Source organism: Mauremys mutica, chromosome 21, assembly GCF_020497125.1.
Source record: "Mauremys mutica isolate MM-2020 ecotype Southern chromosome 21, ASM2049712v1, whole genome shotgun sequence".
Lineage (NCBI taxonomy): Eukaryota > Metazoa > Chordata > Testudines > Geoemydidae > Mauremys > Mauremys mutica.
This window is the reverse complement of record NC_059092.1, coordinates 2233576-2247614: the sequence shown is the minus strand read 5'-3', so window position 1 is coordinate 2247614 and position 14039 is coordinate 2233576. Positions and strand designations below refer to the sequence as shown.

General features: G+C 47.5%; 2 protein-coding genes across 7 annotated transcripts in view; one reads left to right on the top strand and one right to left on the bottom strand.

The window, feature by feature from the left end:
* KCNAB2 (potassium voltage-gated channel subfamily A regulatory beta subunit 2) overlaps nt 1–14039 on the top strand; it is a 102563-nt gene that overhangs the window by 80164 nt on the left and 8360 nt on the right. For all 6 annotated transcript variants that reach the window (XM_044996243.1, XM_044996244.1, XM_044996245.1 and 3 more), the window contains 7 exons: nt 58–137; nt 2183–2227; nt 4231–4275; nt 4361–4404; nt 5329–5415; nt 11186–11271; nt 12524–12644. In XM_044996243.1, coding sequence (XP_044852178.1) covers nt 58–137; nt 2183–2227; nt 4231–4275; nt 4361–4404; nt 5329–5415; nt 11186–11271; nt 12524–12644 — 508 coding nt within the window. The remainder of the gene's footprint in view (nt 1–57; nt 138–2182; nt 2228–4230; nt 4276–4360; nt 4405–5328; nt 5416–11185; nt 11272–12523; nt 12645–14039) is intronic.
* Nucleotides 5720–14039, bottom strand: part of CHD5 (chromodomain helicase DNA binding protein 5) — a 104981-nt gene continuing 96661 nt past the window's right edge. Inside the window, exon 43 of the transcript XR_006574726.1 lies at nt 5720–5867. The gene's annotated coding sequence lies outside the window, so the exon portion shown is untranslated. The remainder of the gene's footprint in view (nt 5868–14039) is intronic.

The window sequence follows — 14039 nt, the reverse complement described above, 5'->3', positions numbered from 1 at the left end:
TGGGCTCCTGCTTTCTACGACGGGCTATCTATAAACATTACAAATGTTTCTTTGCAGATGGCAGAACAGCTGATGACTTTAGCATATGACAATGGCATTAACCTGTTTGACACAGCAGAAGTCTATGCTGCTGGGAAGTAGGTACCTTCTATGTTTATCTAACCAGGAGACACAAGTAGATGTGTTTTAATAAATGGGTGATTGCTGTAAACATCCAGAATGACTCTTTCCCTGGCTACCTGACGTTCCCTGATCGAAGTGCTTTTACTATGTTATATTTTCTCCAGTATTTTTTCTTTTGTTCCGGAGTTCTCTAAAACACGCGCACACACCCGGGCCCTTTCTTAAAGCTGGGCATCATGACTGCCTTGCCATTTCCATGTTGCTAAGTGGAAGGTTGTGTCCTAGGTAGAAGGCAGGAAGGTCCAAGTATGGAAAATGTGGAGAACCACTGTCCTGTAGCTCTGAGGGAACATCTTGTGGTGATTACGTGTACTTGGGAACATTGGGGAAAGAGTCTCAACATGTCATGTGCTGTGTATTAAACCCTAGCGACAGCGAATTAATTGGGATTTCTGAAAGTGTCCATCTGTGTCTTGACTGTACGAAATGAAGGCACTGGCAGTCTGACCTGCTCAGCATCTCATCTTTAGTTTTAGATGCTTGCACAACACAACAAATCCAATGAAGCATCACACACGTCTCTTTGTGTAAGTTAATGACTAAGGGTCGATTTTTTCCTGTCTCCTCCCGAAGAGGGAGAGTGACTTTGTGACTGGAAAAGATGGAGGCTGCAGAATGTAGTTTCTGAGAGGTTTCACTAATAATTGCCCGTTAAAAATTAAATTGCCCAGGAACAAAATATTCCTGACATGGCCAGGAGCGAAGATCAGTTCAGTCGTGTGGACTGTTCCTACCAGTGCGTGTCTGGGCACTCCACACAGTCCAAGCACAGATGTTCGCATGGCTCAGTTGGTAGCGTCCTCACCTCTGGGCCACACTGGAACTTGGGCTCCTACCCAGCAGTGCCACATTGGAACGAGCCACACAAATTAATCCCAATGTGACGATCAAGGCCATGTATTTATTTCAAAATAGAAATGTTGGAGGAGCCAGTCCTGCAGCAGCATCTTCAGGGGCAAAGCAACCTGCCAAAGCCAAAGAGCAGCGGGTTTGAGCAGCGGCTGTGGAATTGACTCCTGACGGATGGCAATGGAGAGTGGTCTCTGCGCTGGGGTGGGTGAGAGGGGCATTGCATATGATGGAAGAATGTCTCTCTCTTACCTGTGGCTTTGGCCTTCCTTTGGTTCCACTCCAGCACATCCCAGCCGGAGATCCCCCAGCAAACAACCTGAATATCTCTGACCTGTTTTCTCACTCTAAAGAAGAGAGGCCAGAATGGATCTTATTTGTAGGGAGTCGTTTGTGTCAGACAGGTCTGAATAGCCAAGTCCTGCAATTATCAGCAATGAGCCACAGTACGGCTAGTGGGCCAGTGAGCTCCGGTAACGCCTGCCACGTTTTGTCCAGCCACGCCCTCTCTTCGCCACTGAGGGACTCCGCTTGTCAGTACAAAAGAGGCTGAGGAGATGGGTGACATAATACTCAGCCTTCACGGTCTGTGCCTGCCATGAGTCCTGTGGGAGGTAGGGTTGGGATCAGTTAGTGAAGGGACGCGAGGGCCCGCGTGAGCGTCACAGGGGACACGGCTCTGGCAGATGGGGGTATTAATAAATGTAATGCACATTGCGTTCTTGTCCCATCTCTGTTGCTAAGATGTATATCCAGCAATTACAGAGAGCAGTTCTTCATACGCTGCAGGGCAGTGCAAAGGCAGGAGAAAATTACATTGCCTGTGGCCAGGATATTTTTATCTTTGACCCTGACAAATGCCAAGAAAATTCCAGCTATCACTTGATCCTGTACTGCAGTGTAAACAACATGCAGGATTCCTCCTTGTTCAGAGAGCCCAGTAATAGCCACTGGAGTGGGTGGGGCCTGGGGTAGCCTCTTTAGCCTCATTGTCTTGTTCTCCTGAGTTCCGTAATAACATTTTAACACCAGGGATTTGAAATACATGGGATCCCTCCATCAAGAGCCGATTTTCATGATTGAAATGGTTTGGACCTAATTTCTATACCAGTCTGATGAAGTCGTCATTTGTGTTTCTCTCTCATTGCAGGGCTGAAGTTGTGTTGGGAAATATTATTAAGAAGAAGGGTTGGAGGTAATTTTATTCTTCCTTAGGCCAAGTGCCACGTTAGAGCCACAGTGCTTCGTTTTTATGCCTTGGGCAGTTTCCTTGATAACCGCTGTGTTTGATACAGAAGGAAGGAAATTAACGGTAGGTAGCCAGGTGAAGAGTGAAATAACTGTACTGGGATTTGCAGGGAGAGGTGCATTGGTGAGCACTACGCTTGGGACACGAAGTCTGAAATCCCCTCTCTGGTCCCTTCGCAGGGATTGCTGCAGGGTAGGGGAATCTTTTGCTGCTGCTGCATTTCCTGAGCTTGTTCCTGTGAATGAAGAGAGTTTCTGCCTTCTAGGTTGTTGTATTGGCCGTTCTTTATGGCTGACGTTGAGTCTTCTGGTAGCTCTGGGGCCCAAGGTGCATGCCAGATTCAAGCAAGACAAAGGTCTCTTAATCTTTGTTTCCCTCTTAATCTTTTCCTAATGGAGATGGCCAGGGGTCGTCAGTCCATCACAGCCTGGCACCTCTCCCCTGTCCTGGCTGGGTCAGAGCAGAGTGGCGTTTCTTTAGGGAAGTGTTTGAAATGATCTCAAATTGTAAAAGCCACAAGGAAGAGCAATTTCAAATACCAGCTCGCTGCAGTTGGGCATGAATCATTAATCATAGTAGGATTGTCAGAAGGTCTGTAAATCCTTCCCTCCAGAATGCCACAATTATCATCCCAGTCAGTGGTTATTGGGTACATTTTTCTCACTCAATTATTTATATTTGCCATTTTGTTCCACCGAGATTGTTTCTTTGCATTAATTACCATGTGAGTGCAGCTCCCAGTAATTAAAGGTAATTGACTTATTAGCAAATCCCATGAGGAGCTCGCCTGTCAGCGCTAGGAGGCGAACTTTGGCACATCATCCTTTTCTTTTTCCAGCACCCAGGTCCTGAGCAAATTGGTCCACATCTGCTTTGAGATGCCATTTGAGCCTGTTGGGGTGTTGCCTGCATAGTTTTGTAACCCTGTTACACCACTTTCTCCGGGACCATTCCTGGCCTCTCTCACCATGCACTCTGCCATAAAGAACAGTCTCAGGCAGTCATATTAGCAACATGGCCAACCCATTGTGGCTGGAGCCTTTCGATGGTTGCAGTCACACACTGCACTTTCAGTCATCTACAGATGTCATCATTTCTTTGTCTGTCCAGCCTCGTCATGCCTAGGATGTGGCACAGACGCCTCACTTCCAGTGTTGGCAGCTTTGGTTCTGGATATTTGTCAGTGTTTCACAACCGTAGCGTAATGAGTGTTGTGTATATAGTCTGGTTTTAGCGGTCATGGACACTGCTAAAAAGGCATTATTTGCGTGCCTGAACAAAAATGTTTGGACTCTTAAATCAAACAGCTCTCTTAAGTGTGGAGTAGGCGCCGGGCCCATAGCAGCTGTTTCAGTAAGTTCACAGTAGTTGGAGCTGGTAGCAGTTTCTCCTAGCAGTCGCCATGCTATAGCCTGCTGGATGGCCCTGGAGCAAAGTGACTTTGGGCTACAGGGCCAGATCCAAAGCTCGGACTTTCCCAAGTGCCTCAGTGATTTTTCCGAGGGATTTGTGCTCCTACGCAGCGATCACACTCTTGACAATCTCACCCAAAGACTTAACCCCAGAATCATCCAAGGGGAGGTGGGTCCTAGAGATAACACCTCTGATCTGTTCTAGTGAAGGCTTCTGATCAAACAGCCGAGCAGTTCACTAAGGGCCTGACTCTAACCTTACTTACACTGGGGTAAATCAGCAGTAATGCCACTGTGAAATCAATAGAATTATTCTGGCTGTGCCCCAGCAGTGCTTGGTGCTAAATCGCTTGCATATCACAGAGCAGTGAGTTGGGAAGTGCCGTGGGTATTTGCGTAACTGGAAGCTGCGGGCAAGCCTCACCTTGGGGTAGTAAGTGTTGGGATGGGCACCCAGAAGAGCACAGAGGGTGGAAGGGAACATGTGTAACTTGGCTTGGTACATTTTATGCAGCGACTTTCTGTTTCTCTTCGCAGGCGCTCTAGCCTGGTCATAACAACCAAAATCTTCTGGGGAGGAAAGTAAGTAATACTGGCTAATTTCACCCACCACCGTAACTGTCCTGGTTGTACTGTACCCTGCTAACCCGGGCCTGTTGTTTTTCAGAGCAGAGACTGAGAGGGGACTCTCCAGAAAACACATCATAGAAGGTGAGAGAGAGCACATCTGCTTTGACGCTGTATGTGATCCTGACCCTTCAAGGCACTTGAGCATGTGCGTAACTTTAAGCACATGAGTATCCCCATTTAACTGAATGGAACTACTCACATGCTTAACCATGTGCTTTTCTGGATCGGGGCCTATCTGCTGCTGCTGTATATGAAGGTGGGAGAGTCTGAGGGAACTGGGGCCTGCGGCGTTCCCATTCAGGAGAAGGAACAAACGCTCTTTGGCAGGGCTCCAGCTGAGCCCATCCCTTGGGATGCTTCAGCGGCTGCTTTGCCGTGTCCCAGAGCCTGTCACACACCTGCCCAGGAACCTGGTGGGTGCGCTGTCCTGCCGAGATGGCGTTAATGGCACTGCAGAGTGCCTTGCAGACGCCAACAGCTGACATCATGACTTCCTGGCTTGGCAGAAGGAGCAGGGTGGGGGCGAGGCATGTGCTGGTGGTTATTGTTGATAACAATGAGCTGAATATTTCCCTGAGAGTTGTTATAAGTGTCATTCAAATTGCCTGGCAACTGGCCCCCGATGGTCAGCGGGTGGATACGTTTTAGTGTCACCAGTGCTGCAGCTCTCCCCGGGATGGTTTTCATTCTGTTCATTACTCCAAGCAGAAATCCAGAGAGTGGCCAGCCCTTGTGAAGGCTGGGGCTGGGGCTCTCCATGGAGCATGGGGCACAGCACAGCACAGCACTCCCCTCTAGCGCACATGTGGGTTGCGGTGCTCTTAACGCTCTGGGACAGCCTCAGCAAAGCTGTGATCCTCGGGGCACCATCTCAGGAGCATTAGTGCAGCTCTTCCGAGCCTGTGTTTGCAGAGTGCTCGGAGGTTCTCTTTAGTGCTAACGAAGCAGGGTGCTCAGAGGGGAAATGTGCTTGATGGCCTTTGGTCCTTGTTTGCTCATCACCAGGTCTGAAGGCTTCCTTAGAACGGCTGCAGTTAGAGTACGTGGATGTCGTGTTTGCTAACAGACCAGATCCCAACACACCCATGGAAGGTAGGTTCTACCGCCAGCTTCTCCCTAAGAGCCTGTTTCTGTTCCGGGTGCTGGTCAGCAGGCAGCTGAGATTGATGGATTAGCCGCGGTCTCGCCATTCGCGTCCGGAAGTAGGGAGCGACTTCTAAAGAGTATAGCATTGGGGAGTAGGAGCGCTGGTTGTGGACCAGCAAATCATTTTCAGAATAGCCTCTTTCTCTCCCCCAGTAAAGTGTAATAGAGGGGCACCAGTCACAGGGCTTCTCAGGGGACATTCCCCTTGCTCGGTGTCATGGGGAAACTCTTATGCTTAGGCTTCCCAGGCCTGAATGAGATGCTGTCCTTGTCCCTTTGGGGTTTGTGCTGCAGGCTGAACTGGGACTCTTGGATGCTTCTCTCTGCGTTATCTCCCTTCTTGTTCTGTGTTTGCCAAGCACAACAGAGCCCAAGTCCACGACTGGCGCTCCTAGGTTCTAGGATAATACAATTCATAAATAGGGTTACAATCATTATCATAATGTTCTCAAGTTGTGCTAGCAGTTTGTACCTCTGCAACAGATCTAACTTGTTTCATTTCATGGCCTGTCCCATTTCTGGATTACATACTCACCCATTCTAAGAAGGAACTATTAATTCCTTGTTAGTTTAACATCTTATTAGTCAAATTAGGTCTGAATTTTTCATTGCATTTTATTTTTTGATGTTTTGAATGTTTTAATCATGATTTTGGTGATGGGTTTTTAGTTGCAGTGTGTTTTCCATTATGTAGCAATTGTTTCATGTGTTAATATGTTCAGCATATGTAAACAAACCAACCAAAAATCTTTTGCAGCCTCAATCCCACTCCATCCCCATGTGAAGGGGCCTTCTCAGGATGCGCTCTGCTTCTGGAACAGACTTTGTTAATGGTGCTTTGATAGGGGGTTATTCTTCCTCCAGACCCAGACCCTTTTGTCATGCCGTTCATTGTAATATGCCAGCAGTTGTAAACTCTGGTCTCTTTAAATCTTTCTTTTATCACCAGGGGACCCATTTAGTTCTTCCAAGTCAAGAACATTCATCATAGAAGGTACTTCGTACCCGCAGTCTGAATATTGACTTCTGTGTCCAAACAGCATTTTATGGGACAGACTCTGTATTTTTATTTACACGACTTCCTTTCCCCCGTGTCAAACTTCTCCATAAAATGCACAAAGGAAAACAAACAAAAAACCCCACTTGCCTTTGAGAACATCTTGCAAGTAAAAAAGAAAAAAGCAACATAGTGATTAGTTCTTCTCTTCCCTCGATTCATGTCACTTCATTCTTTTGTTCCTTTCCTTTGTTCAGTGCATGACGTGCCATTTTCTGCTATGCTTGTCTGTATGACAGGAGGTCCCCTCAGTTTGAAATTCTGCATTAAAGCCTGATTTGTTGGTTCATTACAATAACATGGTACCTGTACCTAACATGCTTGTGATCTTGGAGGGGAGCAGTTCAGGGATCAGGGGGAACAAATCAGGAGTCAAGGGGAGAACAAGCAGGTTGTGGTGTTCCTCACCCAGAAGTTTTAAAGTCCACAAGACTGTCCACTTATCAGCACTCAACCCACACCATGGGCTTTAAAGTTTACATTAGCATCAGAAAATACAGTTGTCTGGTAAGTTGAACGAATTGGCTACCAAAGTTGTTAGTCTAGTCAGTTACTGAAATATGTTATGCTGATTTCTTCACCCCTTTTAATGTGCCTGGTCTTGCATAAGGAATGTGGTTGGATATTTTTTTTTTCTTTTTAAATGAGTATGTACTAGGGTTGGGCAAAATTCTGTGTAACTGCGCTCCCTGTGGTGGCAAATTTTGACTCCATTCAAATAACGGGGCAGAGTTTTCAGCCCTGTTCAGAGTCAGATTCCCACAGGGAGCTACTACCACTGGGGTGCATCCCTTTACCAGCACTAGGTTGGGACCAAAAGGCTAATAGTTGGCTGGTTATATGTCTAGCCAGTCTAACTTTTTACAGCCCCAGCTATGAATATGTACAGTAGGTACATTCTGTCGTCTTACTCCTGTTCGTTATTGAACTGAACGCCTATTGCAGTTTACTTGCGGTACATTTTTAATATGGTTATTCAAGCATTAGTGTCTGGAACTTGGGAAAATAAGGCTCCAGTCTCCATGCCAGCTGGATTTTTTTAAATTAAAGGGGCAAGTGGAATACAGCTAATGACCAAATATGACACCAGCTGTATGCAACCTGCTGAGCCTATTCCAGTGACATAAGAAATGCCCATTTTGCCCAGCTCTGACAGTCGTTGCTCTCTCTGCTTATGATGGGCTGGTCTTCCTCCTTGTCATGGTTGTGTTCTTGTGCAAGATTTTATTTCTATGGAAAACTTTCGTTTGCACAAGCCCAGCGCTTAGCTGAACTGTCACACTCTGTCAGTGCATGTGATGGACGTGTGAAGCCTGGTGTGACTTTTTCTTTTTGCTTCTTTCCTTGGCATGAGTTTATGCCTTGGCTTCAAACTCAGCCTGCATGGTTCAGACTTGGCTGGAGAGCCTGAACAGGGGCTCCCGACAGTGTTTCTAAAAAAGAAAAGAAAAGGCAGCGACAGAACGGGGCGGCAGCAGTTTGACTGACACCTAGAAGTTGAGCAATAAATTCCCATGTTAACTGGCAGATTGAGTCTCAAACTCTCTGGCACCTCTTTCCTGGGTTTAATGTAAGCTAAGAGAAACAAAATTAGGAGGATGGCAGTTTTTGCTAATGCAGTACCATGAATAGCATAGCGGCTTAGACTGGGGCAGAGACCTCATCTTCTGTTTGCCTACATTCAGACAGGAGACCAAGGGGAAGGTGGTGGAGAAAGGAGAACAAGGGTTAAAGAAGTTTGGGGTGGTTTGTGTTTGTTACTCTGCATCGTGTGTGTGTGTATGTGTGTGTACATAAAGTATTTTCTTTAAATACTCGCGGCTTGTGGCAGCTGCAGAGACTGGGTGAAATCCTGGCCCCATCAAAGTTAATGGCAAAACTCCCCTTGACTTCTTCAATAAGGTCAAGTTTTCATCCTCTGTGTCTTGGCATAGGAGGATTCCTCTGCCTGTGCCCTGGTGGAGACTCCGGCTACGTGGACTGGGTGGCAGGAGCAGGGTTTGCCCCAGACCGCTAGAAGGCTGACCCGATGCCTAGCACACTCCTGACAGATCAAGGCGTTTACATGGCCTTTCCAGGAATTGTTTGCTTCTGGTTGCTAATCCGAGTCTCCCTTCATGAAAGTCCAAGCTATAGAGCTCTTGACATCTGGACTTTCCTCACCGTCCTGCTTCTGTATGCTCAGAATTTCCTAACAATCCCTTCCTCAGAGCTGAAACCTTCCATGTAGGGTCTCAGCCCAGAAATGAGGTTTTCTGAGACTGAAAAATATTCTCTCTGATTTCAGTATTTTAAAACCATTCAGCGGCGCTTCCTAAAGCAGCTGTGAGGAAACGAGAGAAACATTTAAACCAGCACAGGGCTGACTCTACATAAGGGCTAGTTGGGTGTTAAAAGGAACAGAGAACTCGCTGCTGAGCACTCTTGGGCGGCAGCTACTAACATAGCTTAATGAAGCCGCCACCTAATGGAGCTGTGCCCCCTTTGTGACTTTGCAAACGTAATTAGCGTCTTTGGAAGGATTGTGTCTTGTTGTCCAAGGAGAAGTTTGCAATCTGCAGGCTGCAGCCCATGGGGGTTGTGGAGACCAGGCCAGAGAACTGCACATTCCAACTCTCTGCTGCTTTCTCAACCCTTTTTTTACACTACCCGATGCTGAGGGTCAGTGTTAGCAACGGGGTGGTTGAACCTGTGCTGAACAGTGCGACTCCAAGTCTAATAAAGGACAAAGCATCTTCGCACCAGTGCAGAAACTGCCAGTTGAGTTTTTGGTTATCCCAGCTGGAGATACCAGTGCTGATTATCCCAGGAGCTGAATATGGGCAGCTGCCGGCACTCTGTGCCTCTGAAAAATCAGGCCCTAACTGCCTCAAAGCACCCAAAATCAGTAGCTGTTTAAAACATTTGGATTCTTGGTCTTTTTTTTTTTTTGTACGTTCCAGCATGTTCAGCATTGCACATAGACAAACACATAGCATTGTCTGCTTCCCACCTTGAAACAGACAGAAGACTGGGATACATACACACTTGTCTTTTGTCTGAGTGAGTGTGTGTGCATGTGTATAATCACATTGAATTCGATATTCTATTGGGTTTATTTTTTCAGGCCGTCAATAGATTGGTTTTTAGAAACACTTGTTTGCAATATTTCCTTTATACCGCAACGTTTGCAACCCACCTTGCAAGCAATGTATTCTTATAGCTGCCTTTTCTAGACATCCCCTGCTGGATCCACTATATATGTTCAGCACCTTTGGAAAAGACAGGGACGGCCGACCAAACATCACAGTGACAACCCTCAAAAAAGAAAAATCTGAACCTTAGCTGTTTTTAGATGCAATATTAACCATGAGGCCAAACTAACTTAATGGGTTCCTACAATCAGCTGCAATATTTGCTTTGCATAAGTCTTTATAAAGACAGAATTTGCTCTCTAGGTTTTTCATAGCTAATGGATGTTTTCTAATGATGAATTTTTCTTAGTAGTAATCTCAGAAGTTCACAGCAGCTAAACTATAAGGGCAAAGCTGGAGATGAGGGTTTTTTAACCATCCTTAACATCCAGCAGTCCCAGCTTGTCCTGTATTTCTCAGTCTCTGAAATCTGCTGATTCCAGATGCTCGGGGGTAGCTTTTGAGCTCGTCTGTCACTGCATAGGGAATTCTGAACGGACCTGGGAGTTGGGTTCATAACTCTCAGTGCAGCAGAGCAGTGATGCCCAGAAGCAAAATTGGAAGGTGCTGGGAACTGCACAAACCTTGGGCTGTTTCCAGATCCCTCTTCCAAACTATCCCCACCCCCACGTCCCGCACACACAAGGAGTCTAGCCCTGCTCCACAAATAAATTGGTCTCCCAGAAACGTTCCTGCTGTTTTTGTTATGGTTTTTTTAATGTCTCCCCTCCTGTGACAGCTCTTCCATCCTGGTGGACTTGATCTGGTTTTCCTCTGTTTAGATGGAAAACCCAGTCTTCCAGTCTGTTTTTTGTAGGACCTTGAAGATGTTGGGTTTTTTCCCCACACATGGGGTGCGATATATCCTGTGGCTCCTGTCCATCCCCATCTCCCAGGAGAGTGTGAACATCCGTGAAGTTGGACACTGTTTTCCACCACTCTGTGTACTGCATTTCACCTGTTTGATTGTGACCTCATTACGTTTCGCTGGTCCATTGCAAATGGTTATTTTCCTCTAGGCTAATCCTATTATTCTCCAAAAAGCAACTAACTAAACAAAACTCAATTCTTATGGCATCATAATTTACATTCCTGTGTTTCTTCTCACCCTCATTTTAGCACAAGCAGCCATAAAAAAGGTCACTTTCCAACCCAATCTCTGGCGGTTGTTGGTTTGTTTGTTTATTTTTGCATTTGATTATTCTTTACAGATTTGGACAAGTAATAAATCTGGGGAAATGATTTCACGAGCAATCTCTCTTGTGGGTTGGCTTTTTGGTTTTTGTTTGTTCGTTTTTGGTTTTTAATTTCCTTGTAAAACTCCTGTCTCCAAGTTTGAAGTCTGGAAGTACACTGCTTGCAAGATGTCTGTGCAGTCAAAGCCCCCCTTTCCTTTTGGTGTCATAGCCTTTATTTACTGAATAGCCCCAGCCCTGCGTGCCAGGCTGACATGTCTCCCTCCTTGCCTTCCCTTCCTTTTTAACAGAGACGGTGAGAGCAATGACCCATGTTATCAACCAAGGAATGGCCATGTACTGGGGAACGTCGCGCTGGAGCTCCATGGAGATCATGGTACTGTGTGTGTCTGTGTGTGTGTATGTGGCCTGCGTGTGGGCGCACGCATGCCCGTGCATTCCCATTGCTGAAATGCAAGCGCTAGAAGACACGCCATAAATAAATGATCTGTGCACTGCTGATGCTGAGCAGAGGCCGAGCAGACTGCAGTCGCCAGTGCAAAGTGCCTCTCTGCGGTGTTTTGGGGGGAAGTGCTGCGTTGATGGTGATTTAATTAGACAGGAGCTGTCAGGAGCCGACTGCTTGCAGATGTATTTTAGCTGCAATTATTTTTAGATCTGATCGGACGACTCATCAGAGTGTGTCAGGCTCATGCCGTGGGGGGAAAGGGTTCCCTGGCCGGGAAAGGAGGTAAACTCAGAGGCACCACGGTAACGGCTTCTGTGGGTGCAGAGGTTGGGGTCAGCAAGGAGGACACCTGAGCAGGGTATCCCTGTCGTTGCTGTCACAGGAGTCCCCAGCTTTTCTCTTCTCCCCCCCGCCCCAGCCCTTTCTCTCCTCACGGCTTGAGCCGCTTCAGTGAGAGATGTCCCCCTCTGGCACGTCCCTGCTCCGCGTGGTCTGCTGGCTCAATCTGCTCCAACTGTTGGATGAATTAACATGATTTCTAGCTAAATCCTTTGGCTTGCGATTCTCCAGCCAGTCGCCTTTTCCTCTCAATGTGACCGTCTCTCTGGTAACATACAGTTGCAGCCCTGGGGGCTGACACAAAGTTCTGTCTCCAAGGCAGCATCTCGGGGCAAAGCTGGGCCTTTCTGAGCCCTTCCAGCTGAATTTTGATGGCTACGCTGGCATGAAAGCACATGTCGTTCACGTGTCCGTGCATGCCCCGCAGCAGAGCGCCGGAACGCTCCACACACACAGGCCTCTCAGGCTCAGCGTGGGCACCACATTTGGAGTCAGAGACTCCCAGAGCCTGGCTCGTGCCCTTTAAAGGCAAAGGCCCCATTGGGACCTGCCAGTGAGTGAATCTCCCATAGGACTGGGCCCTCCAGTCCCTGCTTGTTCGGCAAGCAGGGTCCCTGTCAGCCGCAGGAACAAATTAGTTCTGTTTCTGCAATGGCCACTCTCTCCACGTCCCTGGGTTACTCCCTTTCACCAGCCAGGCGGGGTCTCCGGAAGTCCCAGCCCCAGGGCCGTGGGGACGACCTGAAGGCCTCACCCTGCTCCGGGAGGAGAGCATGGGGCAACCCTGCCCGATAGGAAGCGGGGGGATGATGCTGATTTGCATTTATCTTTGTGCTTGCAGGAAGCTTACTCAGTGGCACGGCAGTTTAACCTAATCCCGCCGATTTGTGAGCAAGCCGAGTACCACATGTTCCAGAGGGAGAAGGTGGAGGTGCAACTCCCTGAGCTCTTTCACAAGATCGGTACAAATCCCTCCCCCCACTCCCCGAGCCGTACGCGTTCTCCGAGGCTGGCTGGGGGCACAGCTGGGCACTCCCAGGGAAGGGAGCAGGAGTCGAGAGCCTCGGTCCTGTGATAAAGGGTCTGTGGATATTCAGCTCAGCTGCTTGGAATGGCATTGTGCACATGGGCCAAGTGTAAAAATTGCAATCTAGAGAGAGGCCGAAGCCACACGGCTCCAATCCAGGCCTGGGACCGAACTTCACAAGGGTTGGGCCTTCATGTTTTCCACCACACTTACTCCCCTGCTCAAACACACGGGTGTCTCTGAAGATTAGTAAGTCCTTCTCTGGTTCATGTTCACTTCCTCCTAGGGTCTGTAGAGAGGCAAGAATTAGAGATGAACAAATAGGTGATTTTTTTTTTTTTTTTTAGTTTGGTGGCTGAACCAAAAACATTCAGAAAAAATTCAAAGCTAAACCCTGATTGTTTTTTTTAATAATTTTTTTTTTCTTGTCAAAATGAAAAACTGAAAAGACTTCATTGGGGTCAAACAAATGCTTTTTTCTAAACAAAATGCTGAAACAGTTTGTGTTGGAAATGTTGAAACAATCAGTTTTGACCAGATAAAAAGGGAGGACAAAAATTCTGGAAAAAAGTCAGAACAATTTGCTGCATTCACCCCAACTTCGCAAATGCTTCTGGTTGCCTCAAAACTGCCTCTTTTGGGCAAATTAAAAAAACCCTGCCCGGCTGTAGTGCTGCGTCGGGGGCCCTGCTGCTGTTTCCCTGACAGCAGAATGGGGGTACTGGCCCAGCACTCGGCTCCGGGGAGCATTCTTCTGAGTCCGCAGAGCTGACCATGTCCCTTCGGCATGTACACCGTGCCACGTCAGCACGAGGCCCCGTATTCATGGGGCGCTGGGGGGTTGCTGTTTAAAATGTACAAAAATAGTTTTAAAAAAACTGAATAAATGTGCTAATATATGGGGGAAATGGTCACAATATTAGTGAAAATAAATCTCAGCAGCCATGTCAGACCTGTTTGTCGCCCCAAAGCCGTGCTGGTCCCAGCCTCTGCCACAGCAAAGGGGGATCACGCTGCGGGATCTAGCCCCATCTGAATATCAAAGCTCTGGCCAGGCCGAGCTGCTGCTGAGTTGGTGTCATGGCCCTTTAGCTGGGGTCTCCTCCACACTGCTAGCCCAGTGCGTGATCATCAGGCCAAGTCGGAGCCGCTGGCTTTGGTAATTGTTTAACTTCTGAGTGCCCTGGAGTGGCTGTTGCACACCCTAACCTGGCATTATGTGGGCCATGCCAAGTCGCTCAGTGTCTCTGCTCTGGCTGAAATCCTTTTACAGGATTATGTGTTTATATCGGAATCAGCAAAAGCAGCTTGGAATTAGGAAAGAAATTCT